Raw genomic sequence first — 24,728 nt, forward strand, 5'->3', positions numbered from 1 at the left:
AAACTCAATACATCAAAGTGGACCAGTTCTACAGCATTAAGATCTCATACTGTGGAGGACCCAGAGATCAACTGCCCTGTTTCCCCTGCAGAGAAGGACCTGTTGTCCCAGCTGCTGGGGCTACAGAAATCTGCTGTCAGTCCCATCAGGGATGACCTCAGCTACAGAGCCCCTCCACCCAAGACCATGTCCTTCCCAGGGTACCACATCCCATGACTGAGGCTGAGACATAGAGGAAGGGCCATTTGGCCCAGAGGGACAGCTCTGATGGGTCGTGTTGTCCCCAGAGCTCCCTGAGGGTCACCTGTACTACAGCTAGATTTCTCCCTCTGCCCATCCTGCTTCCTCCCCTCCCTAGCACAGGTGTAATTCCCAAGCACTCTCTGATAAACATCCTGATCCCTGTGTTCGAGTCTGCTGCCTGGAGAACCAAACTGTGACATCTATTATTCTATGAAACAAGGCCAAAATAAAACTGGTTCTACTCAACGTTTAGCAGATAATTTTTGGCATCCACAAAATTCAAGGGACAAAAACTCCTAACTATTTGCTCATAATCCTGGAGAAAGCAAGACTTGTGATGGTAAAAAACAATGGGTGGACTTTCATAACGTGGATCTGAACTCCACATGTGAATCTGAATGTGCTGTCCTTTCTTTTCAGTCAACCTTCTCGCTCTTAAGAAACTAACTGATCTAGCACCATAATTAGATGGTTTTGAAATTTCCAATGGCTAGAAGTTTTTCTAGGTAGTCCTGGTAGTCCATCATGGTTACTGCTACTAGAGCAATTAGCAAATTATAAGAATTTAAAAGAAAAATAATACGATGTCTTTCAACAGTAACTTACAATATCATATATAGGCGGAAAAATCACATTGTATTTATAGTAGCTCATAAATCAATAAAGACATATATGAATTAGAGGACTCAAATTCTTTCCTTGAAATGGTTGAAAAGAGATGACACATTTAAGTGACATTTTTCAATCAGATCTACATACCTCAGACTTCGGGAACGGGGACGCATGGGCGTATTCCTGCATCTGTTCTCTGTGGCGATGCTTTCCGTGGTACAAAAATGTTTTGATAAGAAGTGTAATTCATCTGGTGTTGGTTGATATGGTAACTGATGCAACTTCTCCTGGGAGGAACAGGATGACTAAAACAAAGCAAAGTGAGGTTCTATGACTACCTCAGAAAGACATTCTTCAAATGGATATGAGATCATAGCACTAAACTTTGTTATATCATCATTTTATACTGCTTCTTTTTCATGTTATAATTATGATACCAGTACCTAACTCTATACCTTGATGTTGTCTCTGAAAGGTCAAAGTGGCTTCCCTACTTCATCTAATTTGTCTACAAGATAATTGCCCCAAAGATAGTTCATCCTTTGGACAAAATCCAGGCTCTGAAAATTGATAGGACCCAGTCAAAGCCTGAACAAGAAAGGGACAATTGGAGTAAGAATTTGGGTGCATTAAATGACAAATTAGTTCTCAACTGAGTGTTGTACCCTCACTTCCACTGCTGTCCATAATCAAACACTGTGACTTTCAGATAGGTAACATGAGATGAATTCTATGATGTACGATGATAAATAAGGTAATGGGATCTCCTTTACAAAGCATGCTGTCCCTTGCTGCAATTACCATCCACATGCGTCCTGGGTAAAAGGAGAGGGGTTGAAGAAGATACTTGTCTCATTAATGCCATTGTTTTAAAGCCTGGATTTTTTTCTGTCTTCTTTGGCTTTGGATACACACACACACACACACACACACACACACATATTTATAGATATACACAGACTTTTTTTTTAAAACAGCTTCAGTGGCAATGAGTTATTCCTTGAATATAGATTTGCTTCTTGAAGACAGTCTCTCAATACTTGGAGCAAAATGAAGTAGAAAATATAAGTGGCTAAATAACATTGTTTTTAATCAATCTCAGAGATGTAACTGTAAAGCAAAGAGACTGCTTTTTGTTTGTTTGTTTTTATTGATAGGTGAACCCTATAAGCAATTCTAACAAAAGAGATGAGAAATGTTTGAGTAATGGAAACATGGTTAGAATAAGCACATTCTGACAGATAACCCCGTTTGAACATTCTGTTCTAGCAGGCTTTTTTAATTTAAAAAAAAAACTGCCATGTTAAGAGCAAACTTCATAAGTACTGCAGCACTGCAATGCAGTAACAGTAGAAATTAATGACTAAAGCTTAAAAATATCTATACCTTGAAATTATAAAACACTTTCTAAGGACATACTTGAGACAAAGAGGAATTTTTACAATGAAATGAGATTATTTTATAAACTATAAAAATGAGAACACCACTAGAAAGACTTATAAGGTAAATCAAAGCTCTACTCAGAAAGTACAGGTATGATCTTAAATACTGTCACTGCGAAAAAAGAATTAAAACACATAAACTAATAAGCCAACTCAGAAAGTCAGTAAAAGAATAATAAAATCAATGTCAGCGGAAGAGAAGCAGCCACGAAGCAAAGATAAGGAAATAGCAAATAGAAAAACAGAATTAAGATTTTGTACATATGTCTCAAAGGTCAATCAATGTCACAATTCTATATCCAAGATTTCAAAACCCAGAAATTTCTTCATAGGTTTACAGTAATCCTTTTTGGTGGCAAAGCATCAATTGAACTGATGGAAAGCTACTTAAAATATGTATTTAATCCACTTAGTGTGACTGCTGATTCAGGGTGGTGTAGAAATATTAATACATTTGGTTATGAGCTGCTGGTCGAGTTGTTGCTAACCTGTTATGTACAGTACAGGGATCATGTTACCTTTCTCAAGTGTGACAATTCCAAAACACACCATGCTCAAGAGTTTCATGTGAAGTATTATGGACCCGTGCTTGCATGGGAAGGACACAGGCGACTTCAGGAGGGTGGTTCCCGCTATGGAGGGAGGGAAGAGAAGGGGACTGGGGGAGGGGCTTTAGTTGTATTTTAATATTTCATTTATTTAAGTAAAAGTTTATTTTTTAAAAAAGCTGTAGCAAATGTAACAAACTGTAACGTGCTGATTCTAAGAGGAATACTTTGTGGTTAAGCCATACACATAGCCATACAACTGAACTCTATAGGGGTCGTGCCCCGGGTTTGCTGATGGGGATATGTTACAACAAATGATGACCCCGGAATAACTAAGTGTTATAAGCTTAACAGTGTGAGGGAGGTGAGGAGGCAGGAGGCTTCTCTGGGGAGAGAGCTTCTTTCACCTTGGTTGGAACAAGCAAAGTGTAAATGGAAATAGGGTGACCGCAAACCCAAGTGACACAAGGATGAGCTGATGGCGCTGGGAACAACCGTAGGCCCGTGAAATGGCCCGGGGATTCAAAAGGTACCAACAGGGCCCAAAAAAGTGAGTCAGTATTAAACAGCAGAGAAGCCCAGGAGTCATTTTCAGCAGAGGTCAAAGGTCGGAGGAGAACTGGCACAGACAACAGAGGGTGCAGGGGCTGTCCTCAGGGCCTCACGCACCTACTGAAAAGATACCTCTTTTACAAGAATTTCAAGAATCAGTTTGGGACTTGCCCCAAAAATCGAGTCCCATGACTTTACCTTTCTAGCAAGTTCTCTAAGTGTGGTGCCAGTGAGTCTCATCGCCCAGCTAGTTCGCCTATGACTTTTGACGACATCATAAATCAAATCCACTTTCAAAGAGTGAAGATTTATAGGAAAAAACTGTGCTTCTAGTTCTCAAGGCAATTAGAAGAGTTCCCCAAAAATGTTTTCAGTAATGATACCATTCAAATCAACATTTAGTCTCTCAAGATAACCATTTTGCAAAGGGCACTATTCATATGTGTGCAGAATTTTCTACTTGTTATTTATGAAAAATAATATGATTTTATAGTGATATCTCATGTTTATAGGGATTTATAGTCCTATTTTCATTCTTTCCCTCAGTTGAAAATAATTTATCTGGTAAGAAATATATGGGAGATGTCCTCCAACTGCTGCAATTCCATATTACTTACTTTAAAATTAAAAATTATGATGCGAATATTATCTTGGAAAAGTTTCACAAGTGAATTTTAACTGCAAAATTTGAAGTTAAAAGAAGCTGCAAGACTAAATTTTCTCTGGAAGTCATCCTCTGTGGTCCATCAATTTCATATGACCACATCTTTCCAATTTCAGAATAGAGCACTTTAACACTTGCCAATTTTGCAGTTTCCATAATATCCAAAGGATAAAGATGTGGTGCTTACATTTCAACATTAGCAATTCTGTAATTTGGCTAACAACAATTATCTGTAACACTTAAGCTGTATTTTCACAGTGTTTGTATTTTTATTTGTATATATTCTGTGTTTTTATTTAAAAAATAACTACGTTGCATTTCTATTTGGCTAGGTCGTAACCAGTTAACCCAGAAAACAAGAATCTAAGAATGATTATGTTTAGATTTAGAAAAGAAGAAAATGCAACCCCTAAGCAGTTTTGCGAAATTTTTGCCCTAATATTTAGAGGACAAGAACACAAAGAAACAAAGGGAAATGAGAAGTAGCATCTCAAAGTTTCAATGAACATTTTGACCATAACCGATACGGAACAAAGATAGTTAAACTTCTGTGTAACAGCACCTACACTTCACAAATTTAACAGTTTCTTATGTTTTCCGGCAAGAAGTAATTTTAAAAGTTAAAATTTCATTTTGAAGGAAAAAACAGAAATATGAGATCAACAGTTATATGATACCACCTTCTTCAATAAAATAAACTCTTCAGAGAAAAGCTATCTTACCTCTGGGCAGAAACTGTTAGAAACACAGGTATGCGCGTGTGACTAAAAGCTGTCTGAGGAAGCTTCCCTCTTTAGGCATAACATGCAAGTCAGGGGCAGCAATGATTCCACTATGACAGATGGCTGGGTCAGGTTTATGAATTATCAGGTTGGTTTTAAGAAATACCCTGTAAATTCCTTAAAAAGAGCCAAGCGTCTGGGGTTTAGAACGCTACTGCTAAAATAAGGGGGTTTGGAAAACAACCCCTCAGTTCATTCCTTGTGCCTCACATTTCTGATCAATAAAATGGCAGAAACAATGGCGACTACATTATAAAGTATGTTGCTGCTATTAGATGAGCCAATACCTTGTTAGGAAGTGGGACTAATACCTGGCACACTGTAAGTATTTTACAAAAATACAATTTCAAAAGTAATTTGTACCCAAAGGGGTCCAATTCTATGTAGCTCACTCTTGCTTCATAAATTCAGTTTACAAAATAATGCATGATTTACTAAAGATGGAAAGAAGAAAGATCCTGTACTCTCACCTACTTTTCTTGCAAAAGAGGAATTTCTGTGTCCTAACTACAATAAAACTCGGCTGATGGGCAAAGCAAGGTGATATAGTTACAAAGAACTTAGGGCCAAGGAACACGATACAAATTGTGGGAACGGGGAGGATTAAAGGAGAGTATGAATGGGAGAGTCACAGACCAGAGGGCCAAGTTCTCTATCTACTGGTGGCTGGGTTCTAACTGGAGACACCCAGGAATCCAGGGAAGAACACCCCTTAAAATTGAGAAAATTACTCTTGTTTGCTTTTTGGCCAATCAATTTTAGCATTCATTTACATGCTGTGGTTGCCCATGCTTTCAACATCTAAAATATGGGCCAATAAGCAATGATGGTTACTGACCCAAAAAAACCAAGGGTGACTTTATTGTTATCAATTTTATCCACTAAAGTCATTCAGGAGTTTTAAGCATCGTTTCCTGATGTGAGGCTAACATGCCACTGAAACTATTCAAGGTTGTCAGGATGTTTCACAAAAATTATCTAAACGGACAATAAACTCACATACCACAACAAAATGGAGTCATGAATAGGAAAATAAATTACTTCCTCTCAATAAAATACCATAAGGAGATAGTAAAAAGTAAATCAACAGATTTTAACAAGTCCATTTTTTAAAGGTGTTCTAGAAAAGCCACATTTTATTGTATCTGGAATTCTGGAAACAGAATGCACTGGTGTGACCAGTTCAAGTTTATAAATTTAATTGCAGTTTCTTTTCAACTCAAGTATTATTAAGTGCTGACTCTATATGCTTAGCACAGTGCTGAGGTTTATGGGGAAAAAAATAGATAGTCCTTTGCAAGAAACCACAGCTTTTGACAAAATGGAGATGGAAATGACTCAGAAAAGGTTCTAAAATCCTCAGGTCCACATTCCTGGCTGGTTTAAGAGCATCCAGTCTATCCACAACATACGGAGTCTTTCTAAATGATCAGCAGCTTCCAAGGCTCTGTCGAGACAAATGTCCTACAATATCATGAATTTAAACTGAGAGAGCATATATCTAACCTACTGAATCATTTCCAGTCATTGCTAGGGCTCTTGTTGAAAGGGTGTAGTTTGCAGCAAGAGCATCCTTCTTCCTCTGTCCTATTTTCATGGTTCCATCTTGTCTCTTTACTTACTTTAATTTACTACTAAGTTCTTTTAATCTCTCCTTAAAAGAAAGTTCTTGTCCAGAAGGCACAAATTTAGGACTTGCCTTTTTTTCTTTCCTTTGAAGGAGAAAAATCAAAAAAGTGAAACAAAACAAAACTCTGCATCTAAGCCACACAAGAGAAAAAGACCCAGGACATCAAAGTTTAATGGCCTTTTTAGTGCTAATTTCACTGGCGTGGAACCAAAGCAATAAAACCAGATTGTGTTTCCCCCCACAAACACCAAATGGTATTGAAACGAAGGCGCCCCATCTCCTCCCAACTTGTGATCCTGGGACTTAACTCAATTTGTGCATGATAGTTTCCAAGCTTGCGGCAAAAAGTATGCCCTTTTTATGCTTGTCAGCTCATCATTTGATGCGTAGCCTATTCTAAGTGGCAGACATGCAGAATTTATCTTCTCCTTCCTATTAGGAAACACCCAGAAAAAGCACTGCCTGCGTAAGTTCTCTGGGGTTGTGAGAGAGGAAAAGTCAGGCACTTACAGAGACCGTGGAGCTGGGCGTGTTTGTCCCATAGCCAGAAGAGGGGAGAGAAGCCAAGGACCAGCGGCGTCCATCAGTCCTGGTGAGAAAGTGAGATTAGCTTCAGCCCACACTGGAGTACTGTTACATGGGAACCCCAGGGAAACCGAGTATTTTCAGTTGAACAAATGACAAAAACACTGTCAATGAGGATGTGGAAATGTTCAGCAAGGGCCAGAGTAAACAAACATTATACAGCAGGTTGACTTTTATTTAAATGGAATCAATACACCCAAACAAGTAGAAAGTGAATGGGCTGATCCATATTATTGATCTCTCACTAATACACTTTGACAAAATGAATACCAGGGATAACTGCATCGGTCAGACTCAGCAGATTCAGATGAATAAAAACAGAAAGGGAGGAGGAGAAACACTCCTATCTGGAAACTGATAACCCGGGCCATGATCTTTGGAAGGGCCTGAACTCCAGCACAGTACAAGGGCCTCTGGGACTTCCACTGCATCCTAAAGGCTTTCTGCTCATTATTTTCAAGGCAACAGTCCTATTCATCACCTCTAGGGAAGAAGGGATCAGGGGGCTCATGGCCGGCTCAAGCCTTAAGTGGCAAGTAAGTTCTGCACTAAGAAAGTGACCGACCTTGTGCTCAGAACCTCTTAGGAGTTATTATCTTCTGCCATGACCTGGCTTTATACAGTGTTGGAGCAAAAGCCTCTTGCAGAGTTTATGAGCATGCAGCCCAGCTCTGGCCAGTGACAGGGGGTGAAGAATGAAAACGCTCCACTAGGGATGGAATCTACTGCAAAGAGAGGAGCTGCCTGCTCCAGTCACAGAGGCAAAGCTGTCACAGAGTGTGGTTTTTATCTCCAAACTATCCCTTTATTAGCAATTTTGAGCAAGACGGTGCCTTCAAAATCACATAACATTGTGAAAACAACTACACACACATTAGCCAAGGAGAAAACAGGAAAAACATACCTTTATAAAGAGCTATACCGCATTCCTAGATGGAGCATCATATGTGGACTTTTTGTAATTCACAATTGTATTAATTTACCCAGAGAGAGAGAAGAGTGGGCCAAATTTACCATAGACACATTCACAGTAAGTAGAAGTGAGGGAATTCATGTGCATTCGACTTGAATTTGAGAAATGTCACAGTTAGATGTTTATGTAAAAAACTGACATTTCAGCCTATATTATAGGCAAAGGAGAATACAATCAGAGGCCACCATGGGTGTTGCCTCCAATAAATGTAAATGGTCCACAAAGAGAAAATGGAGAAATTCAGCTGCACAAATCACAGAAGTACTACAATGTTAAGATTTTAGTACAATTTACCTGTCATTTCTGTAACCATCATTGGAATACAATTGAATCAAATATGCTTGTGGGAAAAGCAAGCAAAATAAGATTTTTATAAATATACCAGATAAGAGGGATGAAAAGAAATAAATCACATGTTCTTCAAAAATAATATTAGACAACTGAAAATGTTAAAATATTTAAGAAGGAAATAATTCTAATCACATGCTTACACAGACTTCTGACCATCAGTTAAATGGTCACAGGTTGGTCCTATTTTTATCCGGCTAATTATTAAAGACTTAAGAACCCATGCCTGCACTTCCTATTTTAAACACCTCCAATTTTTAAGAAAAAAGTATATGACTGTCAAAGAATTATTCAGTCCATTTAATAGCAATTATCAGAAACTAGTCTCTGGAAAGAGTGAGGGACACAATTTCCCCCACCATGATTTTGCTTTGTGATTAACTCCCTTTTCCCTCAGGTATCAATGAACATATTTCAAATGAATGAACAACTCCAAGAGGAGACATGTTCTTATTAGTTCTGAAGCATAAATTACATTTGCGAAAACACACAGCCAGAAAGATGTTTAAACAAGAATGTGCTTGGTACTCTGTGCTGCTACAGACCAGAAATAATTTATGTCTCATAAAGTTCCCTACGTTGTCCGTGTCTATCTACTCAAATGGAGCACAACGGACCACCGCATTTGCATTACCATGACAACCGCACATCACAAGTTACTATGTATGCTATATAACAGTACTTAAGAGAGAGCAAGCCCTTTTTTGAAGAAAGCTACCACACAAGTACAGTTTGGATCCTCCTAACAATGTTGTCTTTTCTTTGCAGTAGCCGCCAGTAAAATGTCATCTGAAAACAAGACTATATTCTCGCTAAAGCAACAAGACTTTTTTGAAAAGAGAGTTTTCTTTGTGGGTAGAAATCTCAATGTTACACTAAATGGAAAAATAAGAAAGGAAGAACATCTGATGAGAGCATAGGATGCAAAGAGACTGGCAAGAAGAAAAAAGAAAAGAAAAAGAAAAAACAACCACCACACGACTTCAACACTAATTATAAAAAAATTAGATTAATATGGTGCACAACACAGGAAGAATGAAAAGGTCCCAATATCAACTGGCTGTTATAACTGTATGAAGAGGAAGCATACTTCTTTATTTGTGTAATTGTTACAGTCATCTGGCGTGATACATTTTATGGTCTAGTTGATACTGGAACAAGCTGAACTATGCCAATATAATGTAACCAGAGTAACTCTGCCCACCCGTGCTCAACAAGAGTCTCATGACCTGAACTCAGCAGGCAAGTCTGTTCCAGCAGTTTGTTTGTGGAAATATGTTCTGAGATTTAACCTGATAAATAACAAGTGGGCAGCTAGGAGCCACCCATAGCATTTATTCAAGACTCTTTCTGTATTTTTAAGGAAAGTCAAAGCAACTTCTAACATGTAGAACACTACAACTTCTGGGGAAGGCAGAACAATGTCATTACCTCCCTCTTACCACCAAGGAATAAAACATTAAGTAATTAATTGTAGATATTAATTGTAGACCAGTAGCACAGTTATTAGCAAAATAAAAATGTTTCCTTGCCCCAGACAAAATCTACTACACTATGATGCTCATTTTCACCCTATTTTAACTCAATACTGAAAAATTAACTCGACAATTTTACTCTTAAATATGTATGAGATAATATGGAAAGCAAATGTGTGTCATCCTATTTAACAGTCTGAAATTCAGCTAGTACATTACAGGGATGTCGACTGGTGGAAAATTATAGGTTACGAGTAAGATCAGAAAAGGTTAATCAGTTTGAACTGTATCTCTTTACCCCAAAATAATTTTTAGGGCAATTTCTCCTCTCTTGTTGGACTGAATATACAAAATAATAAAATGTAGGATTCTCAAAATGGCATAACTTCCTAAGGGCTCAGAAATGCATGCCCAATGGTAGAGAATGGAGACTCACGAGTGGAATTTCCACGTTCTCTGAATGAAAAATCAACTTTCAAATGGAAGACAAAGACCCCAGATATTAAATAAAAATAAGCCAATTTGAGTTTTCACAGCAAACACAGTGCTCTGTTTACTGGAGTGAAAGTTTAAAAAGATGATCACTCAGGTCCTAATCTAAATTAATACTTTCTGAAGAGTGTGGAGGGAGTTCCAACTGGAAATTCCTGCAAAATGAACCAGAGGTCTCCTGTGGTAATCTTGTTACGGTTTATGGTTTATTTGTCAAAAATTAACATGCCTGGAGGTTTGTGTATTTTTTTTTTTACAGCAAAGAAACCAGATTCATCTGTCCTCCAGTTAGCCACTTAATTATTAGATTCTCTTCATTTTTATAAATCTGGCAGGATTAAAAGACAATGATTTCTGTCATATTTAAGTACAGGCTGTAATGAGATTTGCACTTTCTTATTACTCAAAGTAATTAATTCCTCCTTTTTAAAAGATATGTATTTTAAAGACAATAGTGTTTTTTTAACCAACTTTTATAAGATTTCCCTTTTCACTTAGAATAATAGCACCATCATAAATTAATATTAATCGGGCAAACAAATACAGGCTCTGTGGGACCAGTTAATAGTCACATTTTCTTTGCAGTGCTTAAAGTTAGGACTAAAAGGACAAAAGTCAGAGTTAGGGAAAATCAGGATGTGGGTCTCAGGAATTTCCTTGGAGATCACATGTTAAGTACTCTTGTGTCTGCCCCACGGTGGAGGTACACGTAGGTGGGGAATGTGTGATGTTTACAAGACAAACTTCATTTTAGAAGATTCAGAAAATGCTGCAAACGGAGCCTTTTCTCTGGATTTAGTCATCTAAAAGGTATTACATGCTGACAAATGGCAATGAAGACAATGCAGGTTTTGCTTGTTATTCACATGTGTTGCATCTATTTTTTTTAACTTGTCTATGTGTCTTAATTAAATGCTACTTTCCTTCACTTCAAGGTATGATTAGGTCTTTGAAGAAAATTTAGCAAATATCTAAGGCATTTAGACCATAAAATGAATCCAGCCCAAGTGTTCAGAAACCCAGCTGAAGGGGCAATTTCATTTTCTGTGTGCTTTTCCTGGGTGGAAGCGGCAGGGTATACGTGTGTGAGAGGGATGATGGTACCCAGGAAGGTGAAGATGGGAATCCGACAGGGTGAAGTACACTAATCCCACATGCAGAATACAGAAGTGGCTGTGTAGGCTCCTCCGACTTGGAAAAATCACAGCAGACAATCCAGAACTGAAAAGGTTTGCTATTGGATCACAGGCCCACTATTCTCTGAGCAACAACACTTTCTCATGACTCACTGACTCAGATATGAGATCAGCTGCTTTGCTATTTGGTGTCCAAATCAAACTAAGATAGGAAGAGAGAACATAAAACATCCTCATGGCGTCATCTCAAGGAGCCGACTAAATTGCTGGCTTGATGCTCTCAAGTAAAGGAGCATCTTAGAGTTTATACCTTGTGATCCCAAGGAAGCTCATTAAAACAAAAAGTATTTCAACAACAACAACAGTTGCACACAAAGATGAATCAAGTCCTTATAATTTAAGCTCAGATAATTCAGTCAAAATCCGTTGCGCACCAAAAGCAGATACAAGACACTGTACTAGGGGTGGGAGAAAAGAGGGGAATAGGTTTTTCCTGCCCTCAGTGGGAGCCCACCGTCTAGGGAAGGACCAAGAGAGGCACATACAACTCTAAGAGGAGGCATAAATCATTATTAAGACTGTTAAAGCAATAGTACAAAGTTCTGCAGTGCCTTAATGAGACCTTGGGCCCGGGAGCTTCAGAGAGGGCCCTAGAAGATAATGAACAGGGCCTGGCAAGGCAAAAGGCAGGGGTGTCGGGGAGAGAGCGGAGCAGAAGGAGTGGGGGAAGTGAGGGGAGAGGGGGGAATGCAGCAGGGGGAGGGGTGGGATTCTCTACCTGACACTCATTCCTGTGTTCACAACAAGTCCTTACCTCCGTGCAAATGAAAAATGGGCAGAGGCACTGGGGGAGAAATTTCTCGGACTATCTTGAGGGCTATTTCCTGTAGAGAGAAAGAAAAAAATTTTTCACCATGATTTTATTTTTGTATCATTATCTACATCCATAATCTTCTTCCCTTTAGTAATAAATTTCTGTACGCCTTTGTAAAATGTCCATCTCGTCAACACATGTTTTTGTTCTCCTTGGAGCAGAGACAGGGGGTCGGCTTGATTCCAGCACAGCTTCTCAAGCGTGTAATACATGAATAAACACACCTATACTAGCCGGCAGTCGCCTGTATATTCAGTAATCTAAATATTCCGGCCCCCAGAATAATGACTATGCAACTGTCTTGGTTCCTGCTCTTCAGATGTTAGCATCTCCAGCAGCAGGAGGATGAGGAAGTGTAAGCTTCAACTTGAAAGGTGGCGCTTTCTATTTGAGGGAGGTAGTCTCTCTCTTTTTTATTTACAGAAACTGAATAAAAGTCCGAGTTTTCAAAAGTAAATCGTCGTATTCCCAAGTACATTTCTGGAAAGGCTGAAATGTCAGAACTAGTCATAAAATACTGGGGAGAACCCAGCAGTTGAGACCTATTCCTCAAATGGCCCAGCAGGACCAGCCCTTACCAATATTTTCTTCAGCAGCTCCTGAGCAGCTGGGTGGTGACTGGCTAGGAGGCCTTTGTAAGCCACAGCCACAGAGAGACTGGCAGAGGGGGTCCTCTCCGAGTCCTCCCGAGGCGGGTGGAGCGTGGGGTTGCTCACTGTAAGCGGGCAGCTCCTGGGGGGACTTGCTACCTGCACCATCAGACCACACAACCTGCAGCTGATGACTGAGAAAGCGTGGCAGGCAGCAGGAAGGGGGGTTCAGGGCACTCCAGAGCACCCTGCTTCCCTCTGTGTGTTTAATCACGTTGGCAGAGTTGCCGGAGGACCGGCTGGGACTGTAGCTGGTGCAAATAAGGAGGTGAGGAAAGGCTGCAAACTAATCCTCTCTGTTCTCCAAACATAGAAAACAAATCAAGAAGACATGTTTAATCCTTAATAGCAAGCCAGGTGCCACGTTACTGAAATGACAATTGTAATTAGGCATAAGGAATACAAGATGGCACCTTGGAGTCAGCGCCTAGCTGTAAAGGTAAACCATTTATTACCTGTGTGCCAAAAAGAATAGACTAACACATTACAGTGGATCATTTCAGTGTTACCTCGAGGACTTCAGGACTGGCTACACCTCTAATGAAATTTTTTCAATTAACTTAAAGTTTCAGATTTTATAGTGATGTCTTCAACAGTTGCCACTAGGTTTATGATAGCACAATTAAAGCCATTTAACTGGGAAGCGTGGAGAAGCCCATTTCTTTATGGATAGAGACTCAAGAAGACTTTTCTTCCTGCTGCAATGAAATTTATCATGACTTTGCATCTGCTGTTCCTTGGGCCCCTGGAGAAATAGATTCTGCTTTTGCCAGCCAGTAATCCAGGACTCTTTCTGTCCATTTATCTGCACTGTAAATTAAGTTCTTTCAACCTCTCTCAACAGCCTTCATTCCCCCTCCCCTCCTCCCAGTTTAGTTTGTACATCACTCTACATATTCCTTAAAAGGTCATGATAACTTCAAGATGGCTGGAAATCTTGCTTCCTAAAAGGAAACAAATCAAATGCCAGAAATCTCCGTGTCGATTTTGTTTTTTATTTGGAAAAAAGACGTCCACTTTGCTCGCACCCCATATAGAGCAAACTACCAGTAAATTATGAGGAGAAACAAAACAACTGAAGCCAAGGCATTGTGAGAACAATCCCTGCTGCCCTATTCACCGAGAATCAGTTACACGGCCAGTGAAACTTGGCACCAAATTCTCAGCCCTGTGTTCTTCGTAAAGAGAACAGGAGATTCTATGAGATCAACTAGAACAACTAGACAGAGCTTATTACATATTTTTAACAATCTGAAGGAGGGAGATACAAGGAATTGTCTTAAAGATCTTTCCACTTTTAGAGATTTTGAAGGAGTGGTCCCCCAGGAAGCCATGTAACATCCTATAATATATGTGGAGACCCATCACTTTGAGGATGCATGAGTAGAGCTAGAGCTAGAGCTAGAGCTAGAGAAGTAGGTTAATTTAACTCTACTCTTAAAAAAAAAAAAAAGGCTACCATTAACCATTTCTCATCCTCAGGTTTGGCCTTCCCATCCTATGCTGCTTTTCCAGGCCCATTCATTGAGGATGTTCCTCGCTTTCTTCTCTGCTCCTACACTGCTACAAAACCAAGGCCAAACTCCCCCAGCTTCAAGACTATAGAGCTGCTCTATTATCTCACCAATCACAGCTCTTTCTTCTTGTTCTCATCAGACTGAAGAGCTAGGTGAAATGCAAGTACACACACCCCATGTTATCACAAAGGCTCCTAGGCATGGTGGGATGCTGGAGGAAATGAGGGTGGCTAGAGCTAGAATACCTGGTAATTCCCTGAAGACACTGGACTATAGCTTAATTTGAGGGCAGTTCAGCAAGCTGGAGTTAAGAGAGGAAATGGAAGGACTTCAGGGAGGGGAGAAAATTAACAAACGCAGGAGGACAATGCAGTAGGCTCTCTAGAAGCAGGGGATTCAGACTGGTAAAGCCAATGAGCTGTGAGCTATGTGTACTGGTACCACCTAGAGGAGGGCCTTAACAGATGTTTGGACCCAAGAGAGGGACGCTAGAGATGTGAGACTGGCATGAGTATGCTGAGTGGACAGAGGCTTCGCCAAGGAGGAGGGGCCAGAGTAGGGTGTGGAAAGCCCACAGAAAGGATATGTTGGTGAGCAAACCAAGTGTAACTGGTGTGAATTAGGACTAAGAGAGAAAAAAGATTACAAACTCAAAGTGACTGATGCTTCCAATGTGAGCAGTCTGGGAGAATGACTGCCCAATTAAGAGAGAACTTTTAGGGAGAAGTAGGGTGGTAGTAATAGTAGAGGAAGAGAGTGGATGAGTATTCTATAGACTTTTGTGTCATTTGTTACAGAAAAGTCCTCATTGTTTCCTTAGGGAGAAATGACAAGATTAGCAGACTAGATAGGCAGAAGTCAATCTTTGAAGTCTTTGTTCTTATTTGAAATAAAAATTGATTTCTATGTTGTCTCTGAAGACTTGGGGGCACTATTTTGTCACACAAAACAACACTAGCTTAGAACAGATAGAATTATAAAGCACACTTTATATATTCTTAACTTGGGGATGCACAGCACTTCCCCAGGATGAGAAAGCAAGACAGATTGAAAGCAGAGTCCTAGACTTGACCTTCACTCCTCACAGCACTGCTCTCTGAATTCATCCACCCATCTGCAAAGCAATACCTGGGAGACTCTCAAATGAAAACTGGTGCCAGTTAATTCTCTGCCCATATGTGCAGCACTTGCTGATAACTCCAATCCTGCCGCTCCCAGGGATTGCTGGCTCTTGGATGTCTGAGTGTGAGGACACTTTATAGACTGCTGCTTCTGACCTGGTGAAGGAAACCTTCATGGCGGTCAGGTATTGGATAGGTAATTAACTCCACGATCCCCAGGGGGAACTAGCATGGCTAATACGCAGGCAGTACATCAAAACAGTACTTTACCTAACGGAGCTACACAGGGTGCCTCATTGTAGAGGCAGTTATTGTTAAGAAAGTGATTTCCAGATTAATTAAATTGTTTAATTGCTTTGTAATTAGCCTGAAGAAGTCGTGTGTCTTTATCACAGAGAAACAAGCTGCAAATCTTTTTCAAAGGCATATGCTATACCCACTATAGATTATTAATGTGCTCTTAATAGCTGTCTGTTCACAAAATGAGAGTTGCGGGTTGCCATGATTTCCTAACCGGACTGAGAGAATCCAAGAATTAATGATGATTGCCGTTTGAAATTCCTGGTGGATCAAAGAGGAAGCCCCTACTTGAATCCTTGTTGTTATTATTTGATGATCGGCTTAAATGAGTTGTGACGTTTTACACCATAACAATCAGCAGCAGTGTTTCTTATCTCTCCACAGGAGATTCGCAACAACGAAGTGACACTGCTTAAAAATCTGAAGACCAAACTTCACAGGACCAAACCTAGGACCCCCTTACAAGACGAGTGCTAGCAGACAAAAGGGACCATGAAAGAGTTATGCAGGGACCTCAAGCTGAGGGAACTTGGAAAAATAACAATTCAAATTCACCTGAGCATTTTCAGTCTATGCTACCAGAACCAGCTGATGCAAGAAGAGAGTTAGAAATCCTTTTGCTTAGCTGTCTCAGAAACTGGCCCCTCTCCAGATCTAACTGCGGAATATTCATTAAACACGGGCAGCTGTTTAGACTCTAAGTTGACAGAGAAAAACCTTGATTGGTCTTCAGTGGCATGCTCTCCGGGTGAGTTGGCAAGTGTTCATAGCACCAATAAATAGAAGCAGACTTTTAGGCCTCGGTTTTCAAGTGAAGAGAGAATTCCACGCAATAGACCAAGGCCTTCTTAAAGTCTGGCCTCTCTGAACCTCTTTTGGTTTCCCCATCTCTGCCATGTTGATCCTTCTCCAGCCAGCACCACGAGTCACTGTCAGCTGACTGACTCATTCAACAAATATTTATCAGTCCTCCACTAAGAGAGGGGAATGGTGTGATTTGATTTACATGTTAGAAAGAACCCTCTAGCTGTTCTGTGACCAGTGGGCTCCAAGCAGGCATGAACGAAGCAGGGAGACCAGTTAGGAGGCTACCAGCATAGACAGGGTAAGAGATGATGGTGGTCGGGACAGGATGGGAGTAGATCTCAGGTGTGTTCTGGCAGTACAGCCACCAGGGTTTACTGAGAAACTGGACTGAGTGGAATGATGGGGGAAAGAGAGGAAATAAGAGGAAATAAGTCCAGAATTTAGGACTAAGCAAGTGGATGGATGGTGGCTCTAACTGAGATGGGGAAGAATGAGGGAGGTCAGGGCTTGGGAGTGTGAGAAGAAATTCATAAGAGCCAAGACATGGAAGCAACCCAAGCACCCGTCAACAGACGACTGGTTTAAGAAGATGTGGTATAGATACACGATAGAACATTACTCAGCCATAAAAAAGAACAAAATACTGCCATTGGCAACAACATGGCTGGAGGGTGTTATGCTTAGTGAAAGAAAACAGAGAAAGACAAATACTTATATGTATATGTATCACTTATATGTGGAATCGAAAAAATAATACAAACGAATCTATAAACAAAACAGAAACAGACTCACAGATACAGAAAACAAACTTATGGTTACCAAAGGGGAGCAGGAGGGAAGGAGAGACAAAATAGGGGTATGGGATTAACAGGTACAAACTGCTAGAAAGAACATAGATAAACAACAAGGATTTACGGTATGGCACAGACAATTATACCAATATCTTGTAATAACCTACAATGGAACGTGATCTGCAAAAATAAATAAACAAGCAAACAAACAAACAAAAAGACAAACCACTATGCTGTACACCTGAAACACAACATTGTAAATCAACTATACTGCAATTAAAAAATGTAAAATTACCTTGAAAACCTGCATAAGATTTATGAACTTTTCTTTATGGAAGCAGCACCGCAAATAATTTAAAACATATGAAAATGTTCTAATGCTCCACACTGTCCGCAATTGCATATAACAATGTTATACTTACGCAGTTCTCATATGTAGCATTTATATTACAATTAAACATTTAAAACTTCTGTTACATTTTTTTTTCAATTGTACTTGAGAGCAAATAACATTTTTCCAGCTCACATTATTTAATGTCGAGTAGATTTAATAGCCCTGATCTGTTTGAGATACCGAAATGAGATAACAGTGCTAGTTAAAGGTCTGCAGAGAGGAAAATTCTGTAGGTTCACTACCGAAGTTTGGGAATTAATAACTTCAATTATTCTATGTCCTGTCACTGTAGGTAAAGCTGAATGAAATGTAATGCCATGTATACTGTACTTCATGTCTTTTTTCCTCTCACTAACTTATAATTCTAAATGCAATGCTGGTGAGGGATAAACTCTGGTTACATGTGCAGACATACAAAAAGTGCATTTTGACTTCTCAGTGTCTAACCTAGCCCTTGTTACACAGTAAACTAGAAATGTGTTTTTTTTCTAATTTAACAACTACTCATTAAGTTCTTTTTAGGTACAGTGCGTTGAGCTACCTGTTAGCTAAAACAGATTAAATATTAGGTGAACAAGACCCAAAAGAGCTAAAAGTCTACTGACAGAAGCAGATTGGTACATCACCAACTCTAGATTCACAAGATGTGAGACCAATTCTGGATCCTTATTCACACAAAAAAGACATTTTCTTAAACGAAAGCCCTTAAATGTATCAAAATTACTCAGTAAAAAACAAACTCTCAATGACGATAAGACCCAGAGAATGTACTGTGTTTAAAATAGACTCCGAACAAATGAACACGTCCTACTTTCCAAGGAATGACTGATGAGCTTATAGGGTAGAAAACACGTAGGGAGTGAAAGAGAGATCCAGTAACAGGTCAATTTCTATGTCATAAGACTCTCACGGATGCCTCTGTCTCCATTTCATGGCGCATTCCTCTGGAATTTGTGTAGTGTGTTTGAAATGCTGTGGCATTGACACGAATTCCTTGGAGATGTGTTATAATGGGTTCTTGAGAATGTTTTAGCTTTTCTTTGACCCTTCCTTATTACTCTGAATTGATGTCACATCTCGAGGTGATCCCGAGTAAAGACTGGTGAATGTCAAGAGTGATGAAGAAAGTTGATTTTTAGTTGTATGTTTTCCTTCCACCTATAGTAATTCATCTTTGCAGCAATAGAGAAGAAATTACTTTCAGCTTTTGTTTAAAGTTACTGAGGAGAGTCTGTAAGGTCAAGGAAGGGGAGGTAAGAACACAGCTACTATAACAGATATTCTGAAGTTTCATGCAATTTTATGAAATTTGATGCATTCTATTAATCTTAGATAATTAGTCTCTGAATGTGGATAAAAGACTGAATTAAAGAATATAACCTAAGGTGTGCATATTTTTTCTAACTTACATGAAGGGATTTCAATTCCATAACATAATGAGATATAAAGAATTTCCATTTTTACCTAAAAGGGGGTGGATGATATCAGGAAATTGGTTCTTCTCAGATTGTTTGCTTCAATTGCTGAGTAATTTCTAGTCAAAGAGGAAGTGTTTAAATGAAATGCTGCACATTCATACAACTTACTAAATGTAATCTAAATGTAATTTCTATTATAAACCTCTTCCTTTCAGTTCTGCTTAAAAATATAAATACTAAATTTAAGATGGTCCAACTTAACAACTGCTAAATGTTCCTTTGGCTTCTGTTACACAGGAACTCCATCTGACAGAAGCAAAATACGTGTATGTATTTTTTTTAATAGTTACTTGATCGTTTTCAAACTCAGAAATACACTGAGATCTAAAAGAATCAAAGACATTTAATTCTCTTGCTTCACCATAAAATAATATATAATATACCAAGTGTCTAATGAATCAGAATTCTGACTTTCATTTCCCCCAAACCATACAGTACGAGATCTTGGAAATTTCCTGGCACCGAGAGTCTTGCCTTCTATTTTTCTCTCATGCCCCTATTCCATGCCCTTAGGTCAGTAAACAGTTCTCAATCTGCGTTGAACAAGAGAATCACTTGGGAGGAATGGAGTATTACTTGATCATAAAAAGGGAGATCCTGCCTATTGCAATAATATGGATGGACCTAGAGGGCATTATACTAAGTAAAATAAGTCAGGTGGAGAAAGACAAAGACTATAGGTTCTCACTTACATGTGGAGTCTAGACATCTCAAGCTCATAGAAATACAGGGTAGAATGGTTGTTGCCAGGGGCTGTGGGAAATGGGGTGATGCTGGTCAAAGGGTATGAATTTCTAGCTGTAAGATGAATAACTGCTGGGATTTAAGGTACAGTATGGTGATTATAATTAACAGTACTGTATTATGTACTTGAAAGACATAAAAAGAGTAAATCATAAATGTTATTACTACACACAGCAAAAAATGGTAATTATGTGAAGGCCACTCCAAGTTATATGCAGATTTTCAACCACACAGGGGGTCAGTGCGCCTAACCCCCACGACTATTCAAGAGATAACTGCTTATATATTCTATACTTGTTTTTTGATTAATATTCTATAGATATAGAAAGATCAACTTTCTGTATCAGCCCTGTCATCATCTCTAGCATTGAATGAATTTCTAGTGTATCTGGTACCATAATTTAATCTTCTATTAATGGGTCTTTAGATTGATTTCACTGTTTTGATGATTCAATGAAAATCTTCTGAATCCTTAGATGATTATATCCAATACCTAGAAGCAGAACTACTGAGCCCCAAAGTGGGTTCATTTTTCACTTTGGTGCATATAGCTCAATTATTCTCCACAGAAATTGCCCTAATGTGCACTCTCACTCATGGCATATAGGACACCATCTCCCCTCAATCCTGCCAACGCTGATTTTTTTTTTTTTTCGGATTTTGGTCCCATCACTTTATTTTCATATGCATCTCCTTAGGTTATAAGTGAAGCTGAGAATCTTTTAATATGTTAACTTAGCATTCATGTTTCTTTTTGTGCAAAGTACCTATTTCTTACTTTGCTCCTCTGAGTTGTTATATTAGTCATCTTAAAAAATGATTTGCTGTTTTGTTTTGGGGTTTTGGTTTTTTTTTTTTTTTGTATATTGAGGCACTTCTGCCAATACAGTGAAGATGTTTCTCCCATTTGTGCTTATCTTTTACTGCTGCTGTAACTCTTCTGTTGAGAAATTTTTATTTCACCTAATTTATCAACCATTTTTCTTTAAGGCTTTTAGGTTTTGTACCTTGTTTGGAAAGGCTTTCCCCACTCTCAAATTATTTTATAAATGCAACCATAGTTTCTTCTAGTATTTTTACAATTTCTTTCTTTTTTTAATTAAAAACACTTTTCTTTATCTACATGGGATTTATTTGGTATAAGGAGTGAGATACAGCAGTCTAGTTTATTTCTTTTCCAAGTGGCTAATCAGTTGATTCAAGACCATTCATTGGCTTTAATAATCTACATTTTCCCAATGATTTAAGTAAGGTACATTTAAGGAAAGCCAAGTAATTTGATGCAGAGACAATTCGAGCAAGGCAGTAAATGATGGGGACCACAGAGAATGAATGAAGATCAAGCTGGAAAATCTGAAGGCCAGTTGGAAGTGTCCTTTAGGGCAGTACTCCAGGTGACTCTTCCCTCCTGTTTTATCAAGTACCCCAGGTGATTCCTGGGCATACTAGAGTTTCAGGATCCTGTCTTTAGAACAGTCATTCTTAACCTTGGCTTCATATTCAAATAGCTGAGGGAACTTAAAAAAAAAAAAAAAAAACCCCAACGAGCAAGTCACACTTCAGTCCAATTAAATCAGAATGGGGATTGGGGTGAGGGCAGGATCAGTCATTGGTAAAGCTTCCCAGGTGATTCCAAAGTGCACTCAAGTTTGAGAAACACTAATTTAGATTCTACTGGAGAAAGTGAATTTTATAGATTAAGTTGTTCTCTAACCTTACTATGTATCAAAATACCCTGGGGAGCTTTTAAAAAGATATATACTGATGCCAGTTCAGACACAGGAAGTTTCCGACTTAATTGGTCTGGGACCTGGGTATTTTTTAAGCTCCACAGGTGATTCAAGTGTGCAGCAAGGCTTTGGGACCTACAGTGCAGTAATTCTTCAACTGTAGAGTGCATCAGAATCACCTCAAGGATTTATTAGACCACAGATTACTGGGCACTGCCCCTGCGGTTACTTAATTAGTGAGGATTCGGTAGAGCCTGAGAGTTTGTATTTCTAACTAGTCTCCTGGTGCTCCGGGTCCTTGGATCACACCACTTGGAGACATCCACCACTCTGGTGTATGTCATGACAAATCATGGGATATGTTTCTTTAGATAAAAGACATGATTAAGTTCATGTCTTAAAAAACAACGGCTTTCATGTAGAAGACAGATTTGCGAGGCAGTGAGAGGATGCAGCAAGATGGAGCCCAGTTCTCATTCTACTGCAAAAGCCCTGAGCCACTGGCTTGGGAGAGGAGCCAGGTATAAAACGCATTTCAGAGGAAGGCTTAGCAGGAAGGGTTTAACAAAAAATGATACCGAGGTTGCTAGCTTGGGTGACCACATGGATGATGTTGCCAGTAACTGAGATTAAACAGAACTGGTGATAAGAAACTTGGTATTGAATAACAGTTGGGTTTAAGGTGCTGGTGAGACACATTCTGATGGAGAAAAACCCAAGATAAAACTGTAGGGAAAAATTAGCACATGCGTGACAGCAGATGACCTTGGTCAAGAAGTGCCTGTCATAAGTAAAAGGGTGACAAAGGATGCAACCCAAGGGATCCCAAGAGTTAAAATGGATGGGGAAATAGAAAGGCGCCAGCCGACAAGAAGGATGGAAACACAGAAGGACGTATCATAGGAAGCCAGGGAAGAGAAATAGTCATGAAGTAGGAAACAGTTCTGATATCACATACTGCAAGGTGTTCACACTGAGTAAGCTCACATTGTCTAATAAAGCAATCAAGGCATGTGACCTCCGGGAGACCCTGGTTTTAGTGGAGCAGCAGGTTAGGAGTGGTGTCATGCCCGACTACACCATCAATGAATCCTGGCCAATGTTGGACCAGGACTGGTTTCCCAAGGGTACTGGAGTAGGACTCTTTGGCTTTGTTTTACCAAGACATTAAATAAAGACAACATCTACATTTGGTTATTAATTTCATCAAGTTATAACAGTAAGAAATTTCAAATGTTATAAAAGCTCTTAATTTCATAGAATAATTTAAAACCTAATGTTCAAAACATGCTCTATCAGGTGGAAAATGAAGGAGGTAACATCTAAGCGAGGGGCCAGCTCTGACACTGTCTGCTACGAAGCTACAGCAAACAAAACGTTTCTTCTATAGGGCAGAATATCTCATTTTTGAACCTTAGCACAGAACAATTTTACTTACATATTTTTAATTAACAACATCGTTTTTTTCTAAAATAGGAAAAAGTTCTGCTACCTGGTTTCATCATGTTTTCCAACAGCAATTAACTCAGACCAAAAGAAAGGAAAAAGACATTTTTATTCAGCAATGTATGTCATAAAAACACTCCAGTCTTCACCCAGATCTGACACTACCCTCCAGCAGACACATGCTTTTCTAGGTGATGTCATGTAGAAGGTAGCAGCGTGTGCCCATCACCCCCATGGGGCTGACTAAGGATAAATTAGACTGAGGGGATAACTCCAGTAGTACTACTAATACTGGAAAATGCTAAACATAAAACCATTTAACTGCTTTAAACTGGAGGCAGATGGTGAGGGTGGAAGTAATATGCACACAGGATTTTGCTGGTAAAACGTTTAGAATCCATAGAAAAGGAACTGCTCACTTTTAAATTAACTTTAAAAAACTTAATTCTAAAGCTAACATGGGCTCAAGGTCGAGGACTGCAAAATACCTAAAGTTATAAAAGTGAAATTGGTAATCCTGCTACAATAATGTCGCGGTGTTTTTCTTTGGTCTATTTTTTGACAGCGTGTACATGTATATACAAAAATACTTTTAAATAGAGTCGTAAGCCATATTCAGTTCTTGTATCCTGCTCTTTATAATTAGGTTGTGATTATAGTTTTCCTTTATGCCATTAAATATTTTTTAAAATGTGATTTTTTAATGGCTACAGATTAAACATTATACAGACAGACTACAATTAAAGCATCATTCTTCTATTTAGTGTTTAGGCCATTTCTATTTTGGTGCTCTTATAAATAATCCTGCAGTTAACGTCCTGATATATGAATTTCTGAGGAGTTTTCTGATTATTTCCTTAAGTTATATTTCATGAAGGGCAAATAGGTCAAGTGATATGAACTATTTCTAGGGTTTTCGACGTATCACTCTGCTTTCTAAAAAGACTCTAAATTTACATTCATGTATGAGAATACCCATCTCACCAGAAAATAATTATTACTATGTATGCTTTTTAATATTTGCAAATCAGGTGAAGACTGGTATTTCATTTTTTTAGTATTTCCTTTTTATTTTATTTATTATTGTATTTTAATTATTTTATTTTGGTGGGGGAGGGGAGGTAATTAGGTTTATTTATTTTTAGAGAGGTACTGGGGATTGAACCCAGGACCTCATGCATGCTAAGCATGCACTCTACCACTTAAGCTACACCCTACCCCCTGGTATTTCATTATTTTGATTGGCATTTATTTGATTAGTGACAGCTTGAACTTTTCATTTGTTTACTTGTCATTTTTATTTCTTCTTCTGTCAGCTGTCCGTTCGTGTCCTTTGCCTATTTAGTTAGTTGGGTATTAGAATTTTTTCTTACATTCATTTAAAAGAGCTCTTT

General features: G+C 38.9%; 1 protein-coding gene across 9 annotated transcripts in view; it reads right to left on the reverse strand.

The window, feature by feature from the left end:
- Window positions 1–24,728, reverse strand: part of MAST4 (microtubule associated serine/threonine kinase family member 4) — a 517,925-nt gene that overhangs the window by 63,146 nt on the left and 430,051 nt on the right. For all 9 annotated transcript variants that reach the window (XM_072958571.1, XM_072958578.1, XM_072958570.1 and 6 more), the window contains 3 exons: window positions 12,297–12,366; window positions 6,984–7,062; window positions 1,003–1,160 (listed from right to left, as the gene is read on the reverse strand). In XM_072958571.1, the coding sequence (XP_072814672.1) occupies window positions 1,003–1,160; window positions 6,984–7,062; window positions 12,297–12,366 (307 nt within the window). The remainder of the gene's footprint in view (window positions 1–1,002; window positions 1,161–6,983; window positions 7,063–12,296; window positions 12,367–24,728) is intronic.

Source organism: Vicugna pacos, chromosome 3, assembly GCF_048564905.1.
Source record: "Vicugna pacos chromosome 3, VicPac4, whole genome shotgun sequence".
Lineage (NCBI taxonomy): Eukaryota > Metazoa > Chordata > Mammalia > Artiodactyla > Camelidae > Vicugna > Vicugna pacos.